Source organism: Notolabrus celidotus, chromosome 11, assembly GCF_009762535.1.
Source record: "Notolabrus celidotus isolate fNotCel1 chromosome 11, fNotCel1.pri, whole genome shotgun sequence".
NCBI lineage: Eukaryota > Metazoa > Chordata > Actinopteri > Labriformes > Labridae > Notolabrus > Notolabrus celidotus.
In genome coordinates, this window is record NC_048282.1 from 30524680 (window position 1) to 30549777 (window position 25098).

The following is a 25098-nucleotide window of genomic DNA, read 5'->3' on the forward strand; positions in this document are numbered from 1 at the left end:
TGAGATGCCTTCCAGAATGTTTTTTTTTAATTATCTAAAAATAGTCCATTTTACCCATTATTGTAAAAAATATCGACAAAAGTAGTAGCTAGCCTTGAAATAAAACCTTGAAAATAGAAAATGTAATGAGTTTTCTGCCTTTCATTTTTCAAGATGACTCCTAAATTTAGTATGGTGGCCCTGAAGGCTAATAGTATGGGAAAGGATTAGGGTCACATCAAAAATGGGGCCAATATTTTATTATTATTATTATTATTATTATTATTATTATTATTATTATTATTATTCTGAGAAAAATGGCAGAATTTAATTTAATTTAATTTGTGTTTATTTGATTAGGACAATGCACATTAATCAACATTTCAAGAGTATGCCTCAATGTAAATATGCCAGAGTTAGCACAAAAGCTAAATTTCATCCGTAGTCAGAATTCTGACATTAATCTCAGAATTCTGACATTTTTTTCCCGAATTCTGACTTTAATCTCGTAATTCTGACATTTTTTTTCCCGAATTCTGACATTAATCTCAGAATTCTGACTTTTTTCTCACAATTCTGATTTTTATCTAAGAATTCTGACTTTAATCTCAGATGTCTTAATTTAATCTCAGAATTCTGACTTTTTCTCAGAAGAATAATAATTTAAAAAAAATGTACCTTCATTTTTTTTTTTCAGTGGCCCTAATCCTCTTCCGTAAGAATGTAACTTGAATTACAAACCCCTAACTGTAGGTGGCGCTATGCACCATTATAATTCAGTCTGCCATCCGCCATTAACCACAAAGAAGAAGAAGAACTTCCTCCAAACCACCAGAGGGCAGCACATCACCACAGAGCCGCTGATGCTTACCGAGGACCAACAGGCCGAAGAAAGGAACAGTTTGTCCCACCGGCGTTTTATTTAGCAGCAGAAGGTCGTCGGTACTTCGACTGTTTTTGATTATAATGGAAACCATAAACGGCACTACATCATTATACTTAGTTTGAGTGTGATTGTAGAGACTCGGTGTAATGTGAGTATCGCTGTTTAAACAGAGAGATGCGGCCGTTTGTCGCGTTCTGCTCGGGCTTGTTATGAAACGTCGCGCGCTAAGGTTTGCTAACGTTAGCGGTTGATTTACGTCACTAACGTTGGTGACGCTGACAGTACGAGCGCCTCTGAAGCGATAATATTCAGCTTTAGTCAACAAATGATCTTTATTTCAGGGAGGCAGAACTGGCTACGTGTCCTTTAGTATAGGGTGTCTGGACCTTGAATCCCTCTGCCCGGTCTTGGACCAAACCCCGGGCCCAGCCTCTCAGACCCAGGACCCCCCCTTTTAGCTCTAACTGAGTGGCCGGTTTCATGGCAGCCGCGGCCGGTGCTCGGCGGCTCCCCATGGGGGTGCGGACCTTCAGTGACTTTCTTCAGATCGCCACGGTGGGCTCGCCTCGCTCGTGTCGCACAGCGGTACCTAGAGGATGCATCCGACAGAACATCAGGTGAGTCTGTCACGAACTCTTCAAGGCTATTATTACAACGACATACAGCTTAGTCCTTCAATACAGAGGGGTCGGCACGGTGCCCCCTTTGGATCGAGCGGTATGGAGTGATAAGGTTACAGGCTAACTCTGTCAGGGGGGTCAAGTTTCTGTTCTTATCTTTAAAAAGGGGGGATTGTCGAGGAGGGTGCAGGGACTTTGGGACATGAGTCTGTTTAAAATGGATTCTTACACAGAAGAGAGACTTACATCTTAGTCATATAGACCAAAGTCAGTCACCTGTCTTTAATACTCTTGACAACTAAAGCTGGACAAATGATTGTAAGGGCAAGATATCACTGTCATGTCTGTACCATGCAGTTATCTCTAAATATCAACACTGTAATTAAAAGATAATACAAAGATCCAAACAGATTTCCCTCCTGTTAGATCCACTGCATCCCTACCTCGTGTCCTCTTTCAGTGACACCACTGACATTGATCCTGCCCTCAACCTTTAACAGACATTTCATATTCTTCTTTAATAAACATCAAGATGTGTCATTATATGATTTCTCAATAACCACAGAATAGCTGTATCATTATATTGTTATAAGGAGCTATGTATTGGTTATTGTATTATTAACTACCCTGCAATCATCACCCCTAGTTACAATGCATTATATAGATTTTTTATTATAAGAAATTATTATTATTTGAAATAATAAAGTTAATCATAACAGTTGTATTTAGCTTTGATGGGTGCAAGTATGACATGTTAATACTGAACACAAACACAGGACAGCTGATCCTAATCAGACAGTAATAAGATAGATAGATAGATAGATAGATAGATAGATAGATAGATAGATAGATAGATAGAAAAGTAGACTTTATTGATCCCCATTTGTTTGTTCCAGCAGATTACAACATGAGACAGGAGAATATAACAATGTGCTTTCATAGTTAAAAATAAAAAATATAAGAATAATGATAAAGTGAATATAGAATAAATAAATACAATAAAATAATAATAATAATAGTTTAAAAATAATCATTATAATAGTTATATTGATAAGGTGAATAAACAAATTACATTAAATATAGTAAATATAAGAGATATATACTCTTCTACACTTCTATCTTATGAATCGATAGTAAGGTAAGTTATTGCCTGGATAAATTGCATCATTTTAAAAAAATATTAATGTTGGAGCATAAGATCAACAGTATATTGATGCATTGATCGTATGGATATCAGGCTTTTATTTGACTAAATCCAGCTGATATAGCCCGCATAGTGATGTATTTATTTATTTATTTATTTATTATTTAAAAGGACCATGCATATTACATAACACTTCTGTAAATATGCCACAGTTAGCCAAAAGGCTAGTTTACATCCGTAGTCCCTTGCCAGATGTTAAAAAGGCTCCCTAAAAAGATCAAGATTAAACAAAGATAAAACAGGGTAAAATAAAATCAGAATAAGAAGGTAGAGGAGAAACCAAAACACAAACAAACAAACAAACAAAAAAGAGAAGAAAAGAAAAGTACAAATAGCACCATATGATTAAAAATGACTAAAAGCTACATAAGGACATGACAGTCTTGTATTGATTGTAGGAGTACTGTGATTTAATTGATAACAAAATAATTCACATAGTTTGCATCGATTGAAGGTCCATGAGAGGAAACAAGAGAGACTTTCACTATATTACTCAACATAAAGAGTGACAGAAATCAGAATGGATTCATGTTCCACAGCCACATACCTCAGTATCATGTAACTGTAAGTATTCACATCCATTTTAATAAAGGACAAAGTCGCCGTTCTTCCATCAGCACTTCCCAATAAGTCATGATGTATTGCTCTTATCACAAGTCATTAGTCGGTAGTCAGACTACATTTGTCAAGACTCTACAATCCACCTCCAGGAAAACAGGCCGCTAAGTGGTGCTACGAGCCTGAGTGGGTGTTATTATTGCATACCTGTTTCCATTCGCACAACAGGCCCTGCTCAGAAAACACCAGCACACACTCCCAACACAGAGACCTTCCATTAGCTGCTGGTCGTCTGTTCTCTGTGGTGTCAGGTCGCTGTAACCTGGAACATGGTGGGCTTTATGTTTTTTGTTGAGGACCATGTCTGTGTTCTTTCTGGAATACAACTCTCATGCTGTTTTCTGTTAACTTGCAGACACTTGTCATCATGTGGCATTTTGATGACAAGGACTCCCCGAGTGGTTTGCCTTCACGACTGGGACACAATGACCGCCCTTCCTCAAAGCAGAAACTTCATCAGTCTCACCAACAAAAGGAAGGAGTACTCAGAGCGGAGGATACTTGGGTAACTTTTCCACTATGAGCGTGTAATAAAGTCACCTATGTATGTTTTTATTCCCTGTTTCCTAACCCAGCGATGTTTCTGTCGTAGCTTCTCTATGCAGGAAATGTACGACGTCGTGGCCAACGTTGACGACTACAAGAACTTTGTCCCCTGGTGTAAGAAGTCCCAGACCGTCATGAAAAGAGCCGGCCACTCCAAAGCCCAACTGGAAGTGGGATTCCCTCCAGTGGTAGAGAGATACACGTCTATGATCACTTGTGTCCGGCCTCATCTAGTCAAAGTAAGAAGCTTCACTTTATCACAGTTCTGAGTCACAGAACGTGTGATGTGTTTTTGTTACATTTGTGACTGCTGACAGTTTCTGCGTGGTGCTACAAATTAAAACAACAAGAACTCAAATCCCTCTGAGACACCGACACAATTCATGTCAGAGTGAATCCTTTCTGTTCGAGTCATCAGAGTGTGTGTGTTTTGTGATTTTTTTTTAGGCAGTGTGTACAGACGGAAAGCTGTTCAATCACCTTGAGACAATATGGCGCTTTAGTCCTGGCATTCCCGGCTACCCTCGCACCTGCACCGTAGATTTTTCAGTAAGTAGCCCACATACTCTGTGCTTCTCTTGACACATATTTTTAATACTTTTCAAGTCATATTAAGCTTCAAGTAGCAGACGGTGTAGTCCTGGCCCTGTCCTGGCATTTAATGCTTTTACAGATGGTTTTATGTGGTGGTTTTATTTCTTTGCAGAGTAGAAACTGTCCTCTGACGATCAAATACCATAACATAAATACTCTTGTTCCCTTGTTTTCACTGATGATGCTGAGCTGTCTGCCTGCTGTATTGTACACACAGTGGCATTAATCCCATCCAACACTTACCAAGAGCCAGCTTTGATGACTCACCTCTTTTCTCCACATGCACCAAAGAGATAATCTTTCCTCTTTCTGCAGATTTCCTTTGAGTTCCGCTCGTTGCTGCACTCCCAGTTAGCCACCATGTTCTTCGACGAGGTCGTAAAGCAGAACGTCGCTGCGTTCGAGCGGCGAGCCTCTAAGCTCTACGGCCCAGAGACTCGCATCCCACGAGAGCTGATGTTCCACGAGGTGCATCAGACGTGATCTCAGCAGCCGCAGTTTTCTCATCTGGCCTTAAAAATCACACCAACCTTTTTACGTTTCGCATCCATACGACCCTGCACCACGCAAGCTCTTCTCCTCCGCTACAAAGACATCCAAACTCTTGTAAGCATCATGTTGGAGTCTCTGCCTCGACATGATCTTACTCGTATCCACCTCCTCGTGTTACGTCAGTTCACTTTCTGTCTACCTCCACTTATATGGGATTCTGGTTCAGCAGACGGAATCCACCATTACTCTTGCTTTAACGCAGTTTCAAGATGTATTTATGTTGAAACAGTAAATAATTCCAACATCATGTTACCAATGGTAGAGAGTTGACTATTATTTAAACAGACAGCACAGTGACACTGAAAAAAACCCACACTTTTTAAGTAAAGGCACAGACATCTGCTCCAAACTAGTTCACTGTGATCATAGTTCACTGTGATCTCAAGGTTTCCTTCCACACTGAAACTGCATGAAGTCAAAGTGTGTCCAGGTTTGAGTTCACGTCACACTTGAATCAGCTCATTATACTGTATTAGAAAGTATAATCTCTGCCTTTACTTTTGCTGTTTTTTGTTTCAACCGAAGATTTAATATATTCTTTAAGTTGTAGTCGTGAAAAGCATAAATCATTTCATCCATTCTTATTTATCCATCAGTGGTTACACGCACATTTAAGCTGTTTTACGGGGGTTTGGAGTTTCATGTGCCATGTTCAGAGTGTTGGGAGAGCGTGAAGCGTAAAGGGAAACAAAGGCACCAGTAGGCTGAGTCCTTAATTGACATTTAGGTTTTAAAAAGTATGCTTTAACTTGAACTTGCCTGTTGTGCTGTGAGAGTTGTGTTTTGGACATTGAGACTTGGCGTGCAAATTTCAGTAATGCCTCATTTTACAGCCCAGCAGTAAGACGCACTTAAAGCTGCAGTAACTTTGCACAAACTAGAGCCTCAAAAAGAACCCATGGAATGACTGAATAGTAGTGTAAAATACTAGAAATTAAACCAAGAACACTGTTTTATAATAAAAGTGATACCTGCAGATGTTTTAATCTCTGCTCTTTGCATTTTAAAGTCCACCTGCAGGTGATCGGGAGGTGAACTCCTCTGTAATGTACGCTGTGAGTCTGAATCCTGCTGTTGGGCTGTAGAATAAAGCATCACTGTTTTTCATTGTGTCGGCTTCATGCTGCTTATTTGGGATGTTTTGGTTTTTATGAACATACATTACGATGCATTAATGTAACAAAACAAAGCAAACAGTCACAGACATGAGCTGTTGCTGGAACATGACGACGTTTAGTTGGCAGTTATTATCCAGACATAAACAGCCTGAGGCATTATTCCATGATAGAGGGCTCATCAAGTGATAGGATCATATTTGTTTTCAAAGATGGCAGGGTTCTCAGTGGATGAATACGTCCTTGTATTAGTCCACTCTTACAAACACATTCTCCAAGTCTCATGCTCCAAAAACTGTGAACTTTTCAAGCTGGATTTTGGTTTTTAGAGTTGATGTGGTTTGTCTGCCGGGGAAGGGAAACTGATGTGAAGGGAGAATAAATCATCGATGCATGAAGAATGTTTGTGTAATACATTGAATCACTGTTACATAAAAAATAAAGGAGCAGTTCTAAAGATTGTAAAAATGCCATTTTCGAGTGTTATATCTTCTGTAAAATAGAGCAGCTCTATTTTATACCATATTCTCTGCAGGCATGCGGTTCATACTGTTAGTAGAGTTACATTATTGAAGAATGCACCTTTGCTCAAAGTTCTTTTCTTCTGCTCAAGGTTTCATTTTCAGTATGAAGTATTCAGATTGAGTTTTATGCCAAGTTTTATTATTGTAGGTGCCAATACTCTGTACATCATAAAAACAGATTTGAAGAGGTCGATTGAAACCTGAAGACTTTCAGAAGAATAATCCGATCACCTCAGTCCCTTCATTCTTCCAGCTCTCCTCCTGCCCTATTCCTACTCTGACCTTTGGCCTCACAGTGTTAGCTTAGTCTGTAAATAAGTACGGAAACACAATCGCTGACTGAAGACTTCTACAGTAGAATAAAAATGCCATATTTTTGCAGTTCAATCACTATTTTTTGTTGCAAGCTAAAATGTATTTTCCTTTGTAAATACTGTGGGTGTATCTCAGAGCTCTGTTATTTAAATAAAAAAAGACGGGTGGAATTTCTTTGTGTGCAGCTCTTTTGTCATTTCTTCAAATTTTAGCGATCAAACTGCATGAAGAAGTTTTTAAAGTTATAATAAAATACATGCAGAGGCTTCTTTGTCACTGTAAATGCACAAAGGCAGAGGGAACATGAGTTCAGCGACAAGAGGGGACAGGCAGCTGACTGACAAGAAACCAGAGTGGAGTGATGGTATGTGGGACAGTTATTAATACCAGCACGTAGGAGAGGTGGTGCATGAGGACCTTGGATCTGCTCTCTCGATCACATCAATTGTATTTATTATGCAACAGAGAGGCCTGCTCAGAGCTGTCCTGTTAAAGAGGAACACACTGAATTACAACATTTGAAATAATCAAAGGTAATCCAGTGGAGATTACTTTGACACTTCAAAATGTGATTTTAAGACAATAAAGGGACTAACAGAGTTTGCAAGAAACAGTTAAAGTGTGAAGTCTGATTCATGATCGAATGAAAGGAGAGCTTGATGTGTTTATTTTCAGGTTGTCGTGTGTGGGTGCTGTGCAGTAAAATCTCCTCTCTTCGTTCAAGGGGCTCTGTGAAAACTTTTCCTACAAGACTTCAGAAATGTTCTGTTTTCAGGTTTGACAGGTTTTGTTTCAGTCTCATTACTCAGCAGGTTTTTGGTGACATTGACGGATGGATCAACTTTTCACCCCATAGTCAAACATGTTCATTTGCATCACCAGCATCTGTAGAAGAAGGATTTGGGTAGGCTTTGAAACACACAAGCAGCTCTCGTTTGGACACAGTTGAGACTGAGCACAGAGCATAAATATTTTTAAAAGTAAACTCAAGACCTACCTGTTTAGTCTCGCTTTTAATTGAGTTTTATTTTTATTCTCAACAGTTTTTATTTATTTTATTATTATTTCAAATTTTAGTCACTATTATTCTACTTCATTTATTCATTTATTATTATTTTTTTAAGCATAGCATCCTATTGTTTTTTAATGGTTTAATATTTTAGGGTTTTATTATATTTCAAATGTATTTTATTTTTATGATGACATCTTATTTTTCCTCCAGTGTTTCCTCATTAAGATATCATGAGAGCGTTTCCTCAGTTCGTTCAGAAACTTCTTTTTTATTTTTCATTTATTTTATTTTATTTTTATTGTTTTTATTAATATTGTTGCATATATTGTGTTCTTAACCTTAGGATTGTGGGGTGGGTTAGAGGTCGGGGTCGGGGCTGGGATCTTTTTTTTAATTAATTCTATTTTAAGTTGTTTTTATGTACAGCCCTTTGTGTTACAATGTCATTGTATGAAAAGTGCTTTATAAATAAAGTCTGATTGATTGATTGATTGATTGATAACAGAGATGCAACATTTTTAAATAATAAAGAATTAAATTTTGGTAACATGTTGTTTTTTGCAGTCCCCTTTTTTTGCACTTTAAAGTTATCATTGATGGCAACCCAAGGCCAAGTACTACACATTAGATGGGTGTTCAGGATGCCTTGATGCCAAATACTGTGCTAGTCTGTCATAATGTGTTAATATTGGTACAAACTTAGATATTGTGTACAGTGTGTTCACTGCTAACTTATTATTGTTTTATGTATTTTATGAGATTTTCTCAATTTTTATCATTATCACTTCCTGTTTTTACCTTGTATTTTGTATTTTGTTGTGTATTTGTGTTTGACTTGTGTGTAACTCGACATCACTGTAAATGAGGGCAACCTCAGTAAATTATCGAGTTTAAATAAAAGTTATACATTTGTTACACTATTATGCCTACAAATAAAACTGTGTGTATTATGAATAGAGATTGCCGCTCTACAAGCCCCCTGGTGGGTTTTGGGAAAGTCTCACATTTTTATACCTTTTTTTTGAAGTTATATTTTTTACCTCTTTTTGATAGGACAGCTGAAGAGAGACAGGAAATTTGGGGAGTAGAGAGAGGAGGAAGACATGCAGGAAATGGTCAACTGGCTGGGAATCGAACCGGCGACCCCTGCAACAAGGTCTTATGTGGAGCGCTTAGACCGCTAGGCCACCAGCACCCCAATCTTATTTTTGTTATGCTGGAAAAAATAAAGTGGAAGTCATTTTCTCATATTATTAAAGGTGACATATCACGCTTTTTTCATCAATATATATTGGTCTAAGAGGTCCCCAAAACATGTCTTTAAAGTTTATGCTCAAAAAAACATTTTAAATCAGATTTTGGCATGCCTGAAAAGTCCTTTTCTTCAGAACACTCTGTTTTCTCTCTGATCACGCCCCCTCCGGAAGTGGATGTGCCTCGGCTCTCCAGCACGTTGATCTAATGTTTACATGTTGGCTGAATATACACGGCTGCTCAGAGATCGCGTTACTTCAACCCTCTGAATCTGATCCTGACGGAGAGGCGCCTGTAGCAGGACCTTTCTGAACGATTGGTCATAGATTTAGTGTTTCTTGTTGTTTTATTTATCAGTATGTAGACGTGTGTCTTGGTACACAGCTACGAACATGTAGCTATGTGGCTATGCTAACTAGCGCTAGCACTTATCCATGATAAATAAAAATCATCCACTAGATCTTCAAATCTGCAGACGTGGGGAGTAAAACCGAGCTTTGTGTTTATTAAGACAGCCTACAACTAGCATGCCTCCCTCCTAAGCTTCTTGTTAGCACACATTTGTGCAGGTAATGAAAAACGGAGGGGGGATTCAGTATTATTTTATACAGTCTATGGGCTGAACAAGCTCTGAGCTCTGACTCCGTGACAGACCGGATATTGTTGTTACGTAACAAAAACACGGAAGTCTGAAACGGCTCGTTTCACACACATTTACAGAAAGGTGGAGAAATCAAAACAGGGGCAGAAGGGATTTTTTTCATTCTCGGGGGGTTTGTAGACATGCCAGGGACACATATTTCAGGTAGAGAACCATTAAAAAGTCAATTTTGCATGATATGTCACCTGCAACCTGGTAAACATTACAGGCAAGCTGAAACATGAATACATCCTCCATTAGCACTTTGCTTTAAATTTCATTATCTAAAAATATCAAATTAATGGTAGAACTTCCTGCTGTGTGTAAACCTGCACCTTAATACAAATACAGTGAGAGAAGAGAGACACAAAGAAGTGTTAATAAAAACCTTTATTATTTTCCATTTTTTGTTAGGTTTTCCAATATTCGCTCTTCAAGCTTTTCTTGCCCTTTTGACCCGTCCAGCCCCGTCCCCCCAAAGTGTTTCTCTGATGAATCAGTCTGCACTTAAATTCTCCCGGTTATCATGTACAACCTTTATGCTCCTCTACGATCAAAATAACCACATCTTTCTAAACACCCCGCCACATGGAAGAACACTACAACAACACGCGCACACACACACACTCACACACATCCTGTGATACAGCCAGAAGGAAGTAGCAGAGCGGAGAGATTTGAACATCTGAGTGAACTACTGACGAACACAGCAAGAGAAGTTTGAAAAGAAGACGCAGGAGCTTAAGCTACATAAAAATGGAGTGTTGACAAACCCAGTACTTAAGAGCAAGCTTGAAACGGTCAAGTGAAACCTGAAGGAAAAAAACAAGCACCAGCTCGGCCCACAGAGCTAGGCAAGAAATCGTGTATATACAAGATAGCTGCAGTTTGTTCTTTTTGTTCTTTGAATCTCGCAGCGACCAGTGAGACCCGACGCCACTGCAATGTTGGTAAACTGTGATACTCATTGTGGTTATTACAAGCAAGTGATCGCACAGAGCTCATACATTCAAGCTATACATATATATACCTATGTACACAAAGTATAAATAAAACCACAAAATGAGAACCCAAAGATTATCGTTTTATACATATTCAACACCAAAAAAATAAAACCTCGGTCAAAGGAGACTCAATCAACCTGGGAGGGTTTCTACTGCTACTAATTAGGAAATCCAATCAAGCAAGTGCTCATTCTGGAGTAGATGTTTAAAGCGCTTTCCTGTGGGGATTAACAAACACACACTCATATGACAGGACTCGACGCTCATAACGAAGCCCAATACATCCCACTTTTTATTCAAGCTTGCTCTTAAGGATTTATTACAGGCTGCAAATTACAACACCCTTCGCTCAAATCTTCATTACTGTTACTGTACATTATTACCGATTCTCTACCATTCGGGAACCCTTTAGAGCAGAGACACGTGGGGGAGCAGGAGAGCGTTAAAGAAAAAAGAGCAGAGGGAAAATAATTATAAAGATAAGACAGTTATTTTGATCATAGAGGTAATACAGGTCATCGCTAACTAGACGGACGTACTAAAAGTGGGAGAAAGAGGGGAGATCTAAGATTTAAAGGGGCAGTAATCTTTTAACTGGTCTTCATGTTTTGTTTTTTTAAACTTGTATTTTGAACAGTGTGTTAGTTTGACATGTGAGGACCTTTATTTCCAAACTGGAGTGTTCATACATGGGAGTGAGACGCATGGAAGGTCTGGGTGGGATCAGGGGGACATTGCTCTGGAGGAACTAAGATGAAAAAAATATATATCTTCCTTTGGGAGATCCTAAAACTAATTTCTGTGTTAGCCAAAAAGCAGGAGAAGGGTCAGGCTGTAGATCTTTAAACAAATGTGGGATGATTTATTCCCTCCCGTAATTCCCTTTGAATGCCTCTGCGTACTAGAAGTCAGATCAGGTGCCTGATGACAAATACAGGCACTGCACGGGGAGGGGGGGGATCTAGCAGACGTCTAATGGTACATACTTTGGGCCTACTGTGGGCTATGTGTGTGTGTGTGTTTTCAGCTCTCAATGCATCAGTGGTCAACTAAACACACTTATAACACTAATGCTGTGATGATTTTGAAAGGCCCTTCTTTTGTGAAATTACATTAAAAGCGTACTGTCTCTTTGAATCCCGTTGTATCCCTGGGGTTGGAAATGACAGGGGGTCAACTTTTTTTGTCTGCCTTTTCTTGATAATTCCAACTCCTCCCACCCTTCACACTAACCCCCAAACTCCTCTCAGGTGCGTCTTCAACCTGACTTGGATCCCACCAGTGTCATCAGTCCATCTGTGCTCATGGACTTGGGGCGCTCCAAGGGGAAGCCCAGAGCTCTACTCCAAACAAGCTGAGCCAGCACGCCGAGAGCTCGGGACACGCCGAACAGCACGGTGTAGTAGTTCATCTCAGTCATTCCGTAGTACTGAACAGAGAGAGGGAATGTTAGAACTTAGATCTGCTTCCACAGCTTCAACAATAATACTCCCAGTCTCCCCTGTGTTATTATTACAGTCATTACAGACAAAAATAGACCTTTGACTTTAACTGTTTAAAGTATTATCATTTTATTTTTATGACTAAGCTGTTTTGCTAGTTTCACACCGTTGGAAAACTTAGTCTATAGCTTCTATTGTTGTTGCTGCTGCTGCTCTGTTTGTTCATGCATATCATTTATCTCTCTATTTCTCCATCTATCCCACTTTCTCTGCCCACACAGTCGCACAAGATCTGTGTTCAACTTGAGTCTAGCTCTGCTGATTGATTAAAAAATGTCTGGTTTCAAATATACTGATATCAAGATGTATGTTTTCCAAAATGCCGATATGAAAACCTCTCTTTACAGAACATCTGACGTAAAAAAACGATGCTTGGAGGATTTAAAAATGTTGTAATCATGTAGTTTGTTTAGAAAAGGGTGCTCCAGCTCCAGAGTTTACACTCCTTTCAGCACTGTCTGCAGCACATGTAGCAGAGCATCCCTGCAGAGCTGACTGATCTTAATGAGACTTGATTAAAAATGTAAACAAACCTAATTTCTAAAGTTTCTACTTAAAATGATAAAATCAAGTTTCTGAGTACTCTTTCATGGTACTGCAAACTGATACATAAGATACAAATAAATGTGTTAAGCATTGGTATCTAAAATCCCCAGCTGTCATGTTCTTATTAAAAGCTAAGCTCCTAATTTGTTACCTGCAGCAGAACTCCACTGTGGGCGTCCACGTTGGGCCAGGGGTTCTTGGCCTTGCCCTGCTCCAGGAGCACGTTGGGTACAATCTTGTAAAGCTGGGCCACCAACTTGAACATGGGGTCGTTGGGCAGGTGCTTCAGGGCGAACTCGCGCTGGCAGGCGTAACGTGGGTCAGTCTTCCTCAGGACAGCGTGGCCGTATCCAGGCACAACCTATAAAAACAGACAGTGTGAATTTCCCCTAATACTGAACTATACAAGTATCCCCCCACTTCTTTTACTCCTTGAAATCTTTGCATAGCGTATTTCGAACATGCATAATGTAAGAAAGCTGTGGCACTGAAGGGACAACAGAGGGAGAGAGTCTGGTGAATTTGTCTCCAGTTGCATCAGAAAATATTTTGTAAAATGATGCATAAAGCCATTCCTTTCATTTTGGATCACAAAGTGTCAGTTCAAAGTTAGTAGAAGTTGTGTGTCTTTACCCTTCCAGACTTCAGTGTGTTCCAGATGTAATCCCTCATCATCTCATCGGACACCTCTCCGCCCATCTCCTTCTGCAGGGCAGTCAGCCACACCAGCACCTCCTGTGAGACGCAAGAGAAATGACACAGGTTAATAATGCAGGAGGAGAATTCAACAGAAACTAGAGAACCTATTCAAACACACACACACACTCCTGTCTGTGTGTGAGAGGAAATGTCTGCATATTGTTAAAGTGTTCTTACTTTCTTATTCTGACAGTGTCAAAATCTTCAGCTAACCAGGAGTAACAAGAGCCAAACCTGTCACCTTAACTCAACTCCAGTGCTTGTTAAAGCAGCTTGTGTGCTGTGTAACTGTACAACAGGCAGATCAAAGAATTAACTAACAATACAATCGGCTTAATTCATTTAAGCTGGAACTTTGACATCTTGTGAGCTTTCCAAGTAATGCAAACAAGTTAAATCAAGTCATTTGATTTAAAGGTTGTTTTGTAAGGACTAAAAACGTCCTTCTTTGTGACCTGACGTGCCGACTCGTGTTTTTGTGGCAAGGTGAAAAAACTGTAAAGTGATCCATCATGAGAACTGTGAAAAGAGCTGACCATGAAAAGTTTCATTGGGTGCTCTTTCACTGCAGAGACAGTAGATTGTCATGACATAAAAGCTCATAAAATGAAGGTATGATGAAAATCTGTGTGGCTATGACAGCCCCAAAACCAGGATCCTGAAACCTAAGCCTTTACTTGGAATCTGTTAAATCTACACTTGTGCTCATGATCTGACACATTCACAAATTCTTCCCTGTAAAAAGGCAAACAGGGAGACTCCTTAAGAAGAGCTGACACACAGTGCCTCACACAAACTAAAGAAACTGCAGCTGACACATGTGAGTAATAATTAGCTCAGGACAAACCTGATTGGCCAGACCGTGCAGGGGACCAGCAAGACCATTCATGGCAGCGCTGAAGGACAGGTAGGGGTCGGACAGAGCACTGCCCACCAAGTGGCTGGTGTGGGCACTGACATTGCCTCCTTCGTGGTCACTGGAAAACAACAATAACACTGTTTAAATATTCATGTTGCACACAGCTGGAAATTTAAGTTTAATCTAGAAATGATGCCAACTCGCTTAATTCAAGACGAGTTAATGATTACTCATTAATAAGGACTTAGAAACACAGTTGTGTCTTGATTCTGATAATGTTTGACTTTGATGCGTGAACATGTTCGGTCAAGTGTAAAATAACATCCTGAGAGTGGCCACAAATTCTTGACGGCAGCAGAAAAAAGTGGAGTAACTAACTACACCAGTGTGCTCCTGGGGAATTTAAATAACTATCCTGAATTACCAAGACCAAGATGCCTTCATGTAAGGTGTCCTACTAATATAAAACCATGAAGCTAACATCTGATTAAAATAAACTTTTACAAGTGAGTCTGAGTTCAACAAGAGGGTTTATTTACCTCAACATTTGAGTGTGACGTGTGATATCAGCCCAGTATTGGAAAGCTGGTTAAATCAAACGTATCACTTACAATGGTGTTGTTGGTTTACCCTTTGAAGACTGTACATGATATGCTGTTAACCTTGGGTGTTCCTATCTCAAGACTGTGTTAGAACTAAGTGTCCTCACTTAAACATAATTACATTTTATGTTGAAGTCAACTAATAAAAATCTGTATCATCTTAGACCTTTAGTGCAGAAATAGCTCCACTGTTTGAGATGGTGTCTAGCGCTTCAAACATTTCATCTCAGTTTGAAATTGAATGTATTTTAAGCTTCAATGTTTTGTATCCAAGTGGACTAGACACAGAAACTTCCAAAAGGCTAATAGGCCTGAGTGAAAAATCTATTCTAGCTCCTAATCTGATGTGCATATCTGAAGTCATACCTGTGGATGGTGAGGTAGAGCCTCATTAGCTCAGTGAACTGAGTGTCACTGTAACCCAGCATGTTGGTGAAGTTGTGGGACCAGTCCAGGTTGGAGTCGATGGCTCCGATGCTGCTGCCTTCGCGGTACAGGTTGCGGTAGATCTTAGCGGCAATGCAGGGCAACTTGGCGATCAAGTCCATGGAGTCTTCATACACAAACTAAGACAAGCAGGTGGAAAGGAACGCATTAATTCAACACAGTCTATATTTATTTATATATTTACCTCATGGTTTTGTGCTACAAAAACTTTGGCGGTTATGTTCACTCACCTCCCAGTACTTGGTCTTGTGGACTCCCTCAGAGTAAGCCCGTGCAAAGCTGCTCTCGCTGTTCAGAGCTGTGATGGCAGCACTGAACTGAGACATGGGGTGAAGGTTTGTGGGGAAGTTATCCAGCATGGTGACAACATGAGAGGGAAGTGCAGCTCTCTTCGCCCACTCTTTGGACACCCAGCTCACCTGAGGGGACAGGAACACACAGTGTAAGTGGGTGACAACTCGATATAATTGCTCTCTTGCTCACTACACTTTAGGTGGTTGACAATGTGTGCTACAGAAAAAGTCCCAGATCGAGTTTTGACTTTGCTTCACTGTCAAAATACAGATCTAATGCAGCGCTGACAGCACATGCATTAGAATTCAGCCCATCCAAAGGACAAAAGATAAAGAGGGGGAAGCTGCTCCTTCAGGGGAAAGTAGTAGTCAGCAGAAAGGAGGGAGCTTATCAGTGAAGCTGTCCTCGTATAACCCTGTGGGGAGATAGTGGGCAGCAATAAAACGGCTGTTTAAATGCCGAGACTGTCTTGTTTTGTAGTTACAGATGGTGTCTGAAGTCCTGCGTAATGGGCAAAGTTATCCTCCAAAGTTAAGCTGCAAAACGTCTCAGTGACCGTCCTGTTTATGTTCATGACAAGCCAACAGTTCACACACACGGCTCAGATCTTATCCAGTTCTTTACTCTGTCATATTTTTATTCACTTTCAATATTCAATCTTAGATCATAAAACATTTGAGGGACGTACTGAACAAAATCTGACACCAGCTCTGACAGATGGCCATGCAGACTCCACAGCACTATGATAATTGCAGCTCCAGGGCTCTGATCCCACTCACCTGCTCCTCAGTGGGCACCTGTCCTGTAACCAGAAGCCAGAAGAGACCCTCGGGCAGTGGCTCGGCGCCTCCTGGACCTTTAGGCAGCAGCTCCTGGCACTCTGGGATGCTGTAGCCACGGAAGCGGATGCCCTGTGTATGAATGGAGAGAGAGAGAGAAAATGAAGCCAATTGTGAGCAAATCCATATTCAAATTATCCTGAAATGCAGCACCAAGTGAGTGTTGGCTCACAGCCATCATGAGCTCTAGCTCTACTGATTAAACAGGGTTAATTGAATATCTCCCTCCATGTGGCAGCCTGGGAACAAGATACGTGACGGCATCAACACTTTGACTCTGTTAAGCTCTCAGTGTTAGTAAGACAGTAATGGAGAGAAGTGTCTGTGAGGTGGACTAATCTACACAAGGCTAAAGGAGTTCAATATATAAACCTACTGTTACAGTTCAAACATTGTGTGCTACTTCTGCAGCATACTGACCTCATCAGGATCCAACACAGAGGTCTCATACACAAGACCCTTCATGCCCCTCATACCTCCATAGACCTGTGGATAAAGAACAAGCACAAACAAACATGAGGGGCTTTGTTAATATTGGATATTTAATTCCTTTAGCTGTGTGAGAGCATCTCTCAGACGTGCTTCTGAGACAAATACAAAGCCGGTCTCTGAGATCCTCTGCAGCCAGCCTCCCAGGCAACATAAACATTTGGGATCAGCCTTGAGCTTCTGTGGCCTGAGTCTCTAGAACAGTCTGCCTGAGGATCTGAAGGACTCAGTAAACATTTTCAAAGGAAACCTTGACAAATATCTTTTGAGCCTTGCGTTGCGGGGGTGTGTGTGTTTGTGTTGATTGGTTTTTAAAGGCTCTATTACTAAGCTGTTCCATACCGCTTTTCATGTCTTAATCATGAGCTTTTTTCTCATTTTATTGACTCCTACATGTTTTATATTCAAAAGTCAAATCAGGGTTTGACTTTAAAAAATATGTTTTATTGTTGTGTTTATGCATCTTTTGTCTGTGCTGTATATATCATGATATATACACACAATAAACATTTTACTATTACCTTTTATTGTAATACTGACTGTTATCTTATTCTATTTTATTTAATTATTCATTTATTTATTTATTTTATTGATATTTTTAGCCTTAGTTTTATTTTCAACTCTCATCTTTACCGTTTTTTAATTTATTTATTTTAATTATTTGTATTCTTAACTTTGATGCTTTAACTTATTCTAATTACACATATTTTATTGTTGGTGTGCATTAGTCTCTATTTTATTAGTCTCTATTTTATTTTACGTTATTTTAATTTTAATTATTATTTTAATAATTATTATTTTCCCCTAATATGTCCTGCCATCGTTTTATTTCTGCTTCTTTCTTGTTTCCAATGCTGTAAAGCACTTTGGGTTGCATTTGATTTGTATGAAAGGTGCTCTATAAATAAAGCTTGATATGACCTCATTCCTATTATTTATCATACTGTTGAGCTAATAATAAATCCATTTACATAAGATGTAGAGATCACAGTTGAAGGTAATCAATCAGCTAATCAAAACTGATCAGAGGTCAAATTATTTAATGACTATGGACTATATGGATGACACAGTTGTGGCACTGATGTCTATAAATGTGTGTGTGAGAGTGTGTATATTTAGCACCAGTGTGATGTTTGTGGTGTACAGTACAGGCCTGAGTGACTCAGCTGAAAGCACAGCTTCATGTTGTGACCTCTGAGGGTGTTGACCTCACCGTGCTAACAGAAGCTTGGCAGGCCTAGACAGATTATTGAGGCCAATATGCCACCTCTAATCTATACTGGGCATGATGACCTGCATAGATAGCAATGATGTAGATCAAAAGAAGCTCTGTTTGTCATTGGTGTGTGTGTGTGTGGTTCGAATTGTATTCCAATCCTTTTGTTCACACATGCAGCACTTAAGCTAATTTATCAATCATGAAGTTACTCACCATGTCAACAGTAACCTGTCCTATGTTGGTTTTGCCATACTGTTGTTTAAAGTTCTTGATCCTGGACTGTTCTTTGGGGATGAGGTCTGCCAGAACATCCTTCAGATTCTGTAAAACAACACTTAATCAGTCACGACCTTGGCTTGATGAATACAAACATTTCTCTAATGTTTACTGAGTTTACAACCCACGATCTATGTCAACCTTTAAGGGGGAAAAAATCATGTGTACAGCACAAAAGGTCATCATGTTTCATTTATACTCCAGGGAACACAGAAGGAAACCAGAGTCTTTCCAAAGTATGGTGAACAGATTCAGTCTTACTCCAGATTAATTATGTCTGAAACCTGAAGCAGGCAGAGACAACCTTGGAGTGATCAGAGTGTACTTACTGTTGTTGATGCGCTGGCATGTCTGGCAGCCACAACGAAGGAAGTGGCATTCTGTGGAAAAACACACAGAAACAACGTTTTAAGTATAAGTGACACAACAAGGAGAGGAATGACGAAGCTATAACCAGAGTGCACCAGAGTGAACACAGGACCTGAGACGACCCAGGCAGATCAAAATAAAACACCTGACCTTTCAGCTTCTGATCCGGCACATAGTGTAAAGCAGTGAAAAATCAATCAGAGTTCCTCATATTATAATTACTGGTACATGTCCTTCTGACCAATTTACATTGACTCGTGACCACTTATCCTCAATGTATGATTAATGTCATCACCAGCAATTAATAATGGATGTAAAACATTAATCCTTTCTGACATATTGACAAGCACTTCATTTCTCCTCTGTGTGTAGCCGCAGCTCTTCTGGGCATCCGCTCTTATAACACATCAGATTTAACTTCCATTTGTATCCCCTGGCTGGTGTTGACTTTCCACTCTAATTCAACTTAATCTGCATGAAAACAAACTGAGATGAATTGTCAGACCACTACAGAGACACGACCTGCAACAAGTAACTACTGGTGGGACATTTTCGACATTCCTCTGCTGACTCAAAGCTGTCGATTTACGTACTCCAGGCTTGTAACTGATTGAAGACGTGATTCATGCAATTATTGCTTAACTTCCACAAAACAGCACAATGTGTGTGCTTGAAAAACCTCGGTCTGACACACCCTTTTCTTTCAGGTCAAATTTAGGAATAAGCTGAGAAGCACTGCAGACATCCCAGGTTTAAATCCAGGGCGAGTCAGCTTACCTGTCTAGTTGCAGCTTAGTTTGACACGCTGGGTGATTAAACATGTGAGAGGCCCATGTTCTAGTTATGGGCTTACACACCTAGTATTGATGTGCATCACAAAAAATACTACTACTCTGTGTTTCTGATAGAAGTACACCACTTTTTAAAATCCCAGTACAAGCTCCTATGTACTGTCCCATATAAAGTACCGATTAAAATCTGTCCTGAGAAATAATCCACATTTTATTACATTCCAATCATAGACTGTATAAATAATGGACATAGTATCCTTGACGTCATCCATCTGTTTCTGAAGCGCTGTTTTGAAGCTGATCGTCGGCGGGAGCCATATTGGAAATGCTGAAGTCAACCTAACTAATGTTGAGCTAGTGTTACCCTTTTCGGCCTAGGTAGTTTCAGGGCCAGTTCGGAGCCGGCGCTCAATTGAGAACTGTTTTTTCGTGTTTCGACTGTGAGTGAACCAGCTCCTGGCCGGGCAAACCGGTTCCAGAGCAGCTCCAACTTTTTTCCTGGTCTAGAACCGTGAACCGCTTACGTCAGGGGCAGGGTTGCCGTGATCAAAAACACAAACCACACGTGTTTCCGCCATTGTCCTGCAGGGAACAAATAAAAGGACTAATGGATTCCAAGGCAAAGCAGTGGACAGCTGAGGAGACAAGCTGCTGCTGTCCGCCATCGTTGTTGTTGTGAGGGAAAGTTCGTGCTAGCGCTGCTGGGAAAAGCGGTCACGTAAATCTGACGTCATGACATGCCTCTTCCATGGGCTCGAGCGAGCGGAAAAACAAAGGGGTGCCGCTCTGGTTCGTGAGTTCAACCAGCCCCGAACCGGTGCGAGCACCAGCCCGGAAATACAACCCGGTTCACGTCGGTCGATTGTGAAGTAAAGAGGCGGGCTTTGAGCCTCCTCGCCAACAGCTACAGTGTTCCCGCCTGTCAATCAAGTCAGCTGTGTCTCTCATTGGAAGACTTGTAATCTTAATATCTTTGAAATTGCTGCGTTATGAAGAAATTCATCAGTGTGTGCTGATCGAGAAATGAGCTATCCAGACTACACTCGTTTCTTGTACCAGGCTGTAAACATGTTTATTTCTGCTGTAAAGATCAGCTCTTTTGAATTGGTGTGTATGTGGTTTCCGGTACTTCCAGACCCAGCCTCTAGTGGACACTTGAGGAACTACAGTTTTTAGCATTACATTGGCTTCAATTCTTGCAGCAGGAGGTTGCCGCTTGATTCCAACGGTTTATTTAACTATCACCACCTTTTCTATTATTTCATGAGGCAGTGCGTCTACAACAATATCTGCATTGTTTTTATTTCCAAATGACAGATAAGTCTGGGGATTCAAAGGTTGGTTTCCTTGCCCCCTATAAAAGCTTAGCATTTGTGATTTGAGCTCTGCTGAAAGAAAATCCCACTGAGAAGGAAAACATCTCATGTAGTTCAGGTTCTTAAGCCTTGGACTGTCGCTGGAACGGGGACAAGACAAGAAGTGTAGAGGAGATTAAAAAAAACCCTGGCTCTGATTATCAAAGAGTTCGGAGAGTCGTTATCTTGTTGGAAGCTCAGTGACAGTAGCAGAGAGAGTCAGGCCTGCTGATACCCAGGACCTAAACAGGACTCCTCTGAATGCCTTTAATTATCAATGGGAGAGGGAGGAGTTTGGGAGACAGGGGGCAGCTGGCTCAGCTCCCAATAGGATCCCCTCCCCATGAGCCAAACTGGTTGTGGTAGTAGTGGAGGACTGACAAGCTGAAACAAAAGGTGTGACCTCGCGTCACCACCCTCGCTCTACACAGCTGACAGATTATGTAACAGCTCAGGCCGGAGTCTTAAATATAGAGCGCAAGTTTCACTCAGTCACTCCCAGGTTCCCGCTGAGTAGAGAGGTTAGAGCAACAACATTGCACAGAGGGGTGGAGGAGAGGAGGTGGTGGAAGGAAACATGAAAATGTGTGACCAAACTTTCCCCGAGGTGAACAAACGTACAAACCGGCTTCAGGGAGAAACTTTGAACACTTGTGGTGTTATTGGAACATAGTTTGGGCTTTAGAAATGACATGTTACTAACTATGCTGAGTAGGTACTATGGAAAGCTTCTTAAAAATTAGCTTTCAACATTTCCATTCAGTTCATTTCTGCACATTTAAAAAGACTGTTCCCCCACAAAATATCTACAATTACACAAAAGCTTAAGCTTCCCTGGTGCCATGAAATTCTCTGGAGCAATAAACCATCATGAGTTTGAATTTTGCCCTTGATCCCAATCGTGTGAATCACATGATTTCCAGGCACAATTCAGAGACCAAAGATTTCATGGTGCATGATACAGAAATTACAGCTCCCTAATAATCGTCCAGTGCAAAGATTACCACTGATAAGAAGAGAGAAAGGGTGAGTGGGACACAGGTTAACTCTATATCATCCAAATTACAAGACTGATAACAGGAGCATTATATCTCCCTCTTTACAGTGTAGAGGTCAAGGAAGGAAGCCATTTAGTCACTTATTACCGTCTTCACAAAAGGAGAGTGATTAGAATACTTGAAGTGGATGACATAAGTTGATATGAGGGTCATTTAAGGGGAAGTGGTCTGGATTGAAAGGTCAGTGGAGTAGGTGACAGTCAATACAAGGGTATAGTTGGCATGCTTCATAACTGGCTGTGGTGATGACAACCTAGTACATTTTAATGCAATTTCCACATTTCATTGCAAGCAATTTTTTGTATAATCACCTGTTGGGATGAAATATTGTAATTCAATTCAGAATGCGAGATCTAAGGTGGAAAACACCCAAAAGCACGTACTCGCCTTATTGGAATTGAGTAGCTTTTGTGTAATTTTTGAAGTATTTTTAGTTTCAGTATTGCACCTTCCTACAGGGTTTCCATCGACTGCATGACACCCAGCGAACTGGATGTCTACACTGCAAAAAATCTCAAATCTTACCAAGTGAATTTGCTCACATTCTAGTCAAAATATCTCATTACACTTAAATTAAGCTGAACTAACATGTCAGGTCCAAAAATTAATCTTATTTCAAGCCTACACTTTCTTCATAAGTTCCTTCAAATGAGTATCATGTGACACTTAGCTCATATTAACAAGCAAGCCATGCCATAATACTGACAAGATGCTGCAATGGTATTCAATAACTTCACACTGGAAGTCAGAAAACAAGTTTTTTTGGAAACTGTGTTTTAACCACAGACTGTATTAATAATGGACGTAGTATCCGTGACATCACCCATCTGTTTCTGAAGAGCTGTTTTGAGGCCAATCGACGGTGGCAGCCATATTGCTGCTGTCGAGGTATTATGGCGTAAGGAGGCGGGCTTTGAGCCTCCTAGCCAACAGCTACAGTGTTCCCGCCTGTCAATCAAGTCAGCTGTGCCTCTCATTGGAAGATTCGTAATCTCAATATCTAGCAGCATTAGAAAGAAATTCACGCCCTGTACAGTGTGTGCCGATCAAGAAATGAACTATCCAGACTACACTTGTCTTTTGTGCCAGGCTTTAAACATGTTTATTTCTGCTGTAAAGATCAGCTTTTTTGATTTGGTGTGTATGTGGTTTCTGGTACTTCTGGAGCCAGCCTCAAGTGGATCCTCGTTGAACTGCAGTTTTTAGCACTTCCAGATTGCACTCATATTTTTAGACCAGATGTTGCCACTTGGATTTAACATATTTTAGGGGTACATGTTGTACTCCTCCCACTCCCCTACCTCCATAGGCTTAATGTGAGCATCCTGTACTTTAAGTTTAAATTAAAATACTTTAACTTGAGTAGATTAACAGATTGGGGGTTTATTTTCACTTGAGTAGGATATTTTAGTACTCTTTCCATCCTCTGGGGAATTCACTCTACCACATTGGTTACTACAGTTTTATTTTATGTTCACATTTTGGAGAACAAATGAACCAATTATGTCAAAACACAACAAGAATATCAAATTATGAGTAATAAATTGAAGATATAATGATCTGATTACCTGGATTTACCTCTCAAAGAAAAAAGTTATAATTAGCCTCTTATTTTCTTACAATTGCCCTGTGCTTCTTCAGAATTATGCCACGTCTATATCTAAGAGGACAAATAAAATTTTTAGAGAGCCTCATCAATATTAGATGCCTAAAATTTTAACGTGAAGGTCAACGAGGGTGGTATAGAAATACAAAGTTGAAGCTTCTCTGAGAGCAATCATACTGTCTGTGACCTCCCAGTAATGATCTACCTTTCATTGTCAGGTAATTAAACAGGTAAAGTCATTACAATGACACCAAGTTAAACCAGTCTGGTCCCTGGTGGGTGAGGAAACACGTCCTGGCTTTGACTACACCAGGCCGGCAGACAGGTTCCTATGCTACTTAGCTAACAAGACACAAGTTCACAATTTATTCAAGGAGAACACTGAAGCTGACTCATATTAAAAGCGCAAGAACTAACTATTACTCTTAAAACTTTACATACAGTAAGGACTTCAGCTCTGGCCCAAGAGCATTTCACAATGTGGTCAGCAAAGCTAAGCTAGCTGAACGTCGCCTAGCTTGTACGTAAAGCTAGCTTTCAATGTAACGCTCACACCTTGGGCAGATTTAGTTATTCGTCTTCTTACCTTTGAATTGAGGAGTTTAGGTGCTAGCCTGCTGACCGACAGGAACGACATTGTGTCTGTGTAAAAGTGTTATTTCCACTTAATCTTTACAACTAAAGAAGCCGCTGCCAGTGCCCCGCGGAGTTGGTTGAAGGTGCCCCTCCAGAAAGCAGAAGGTTGAAGAGGGATTCTGGCCCGCAAGTAGCTGGGGTGTTGATTGGACGATGGGCTGGATTGAGGCAACTGCGTATAGTGATTTGATTGGCTGAAGGGATGTTGCGTGTGCACTGATTGGACAGAGCTACTGTGTCGGTTTATGACGTCAACGAAAGATCAGGGTCTGTTCAAGAACGAGCTTGAAATATGTATTCACTTTAAATATACGTAATTGTTGTTGTCATAAGTGTATTTACTTTATATATATATTGCATTGCTGTTCTGTCTTCTGTATGTATGATATTTATCTAATTTAATTTAATTTATTTTAATTTTATTTAATTTTATTTAATTTAATTTAATTTAATTTAATTTAATTTTATCTTATATTATTTTATTTTATCTTATCTTATCTTATCTTATATTATTTTATTTTATTTTATTTTATTTTATTTTATTTTATTTTATTTAACTAGGAAAAAAAAACCCATTGCAATTAAAAATCTCTTTTTCAAGTGTGTCCTGGCTAAGATCGGCAGAGGCACATTCCTGAAAAGTTACAG

The 25098-nt window shown here is 40.0% G+C and overlaps 2 protein-coding genes across 2 annotated transcripts; one reads left to right on the forward strand and one right to left on the reverse strand.

The window, feature by feature from the left end:
• Positions 1–789: 789 nt before the first annotated feature.
• On the forward strand, positions 790–6109 carry si:dkey-190g6.2 (coenzyme Q-binding protein COQ10 homolog A, mitochondrial). Its single transcript, XM_034695931.1, has 6 exons — positions 790–1013; positions 1207–1482; positions 3663–3812; positions 3900–4092; positions 4301–4402; positions 4763–6109. The coding sequence occupies exons 2-6, from the start codon at positions 1346–1348 to the stop codon at positions 4928–4930; spliced, it is 750 nt and encodes a 249-aa protein (XP_034551822.1). The 5' UTR covers positions 790–1013; positions 1207–1345; the 3' UTR covers positions 4931–6109.
• A 4122-nt stretch (positions 6110–10231) lies between these two features.
• cs (citrate synthase) lies at positions 10232–24578 on the reverse strand. Its single transcript, XM_034695201.1, has 11 exons — positions 24401–24578; positions 18965–19015; positions 18573–18680; positions 17072–17137; positions 16592–16723; positions 15749–15937; positions 15438–15637; positions 14458–14587; positions 13545–13646; positions 13063–13272; positions 10232–12292 (listed from the first exon to the last, which is right to left on the reverse strand). The coding sequence occupies exons 1-11, from the start codon at positions 24449–24451 to the stop codon at positions 12122–12124; spliced, it is 1410 nt and encodes a 469-aa protein (XP_034551092.1). The 5' UTR covers positions 24452–24578; the 3' UTR covers positions 10232–12121.
• Between the last annotated feature and the right edge of the window lie 520 nt (positions 24579–25098).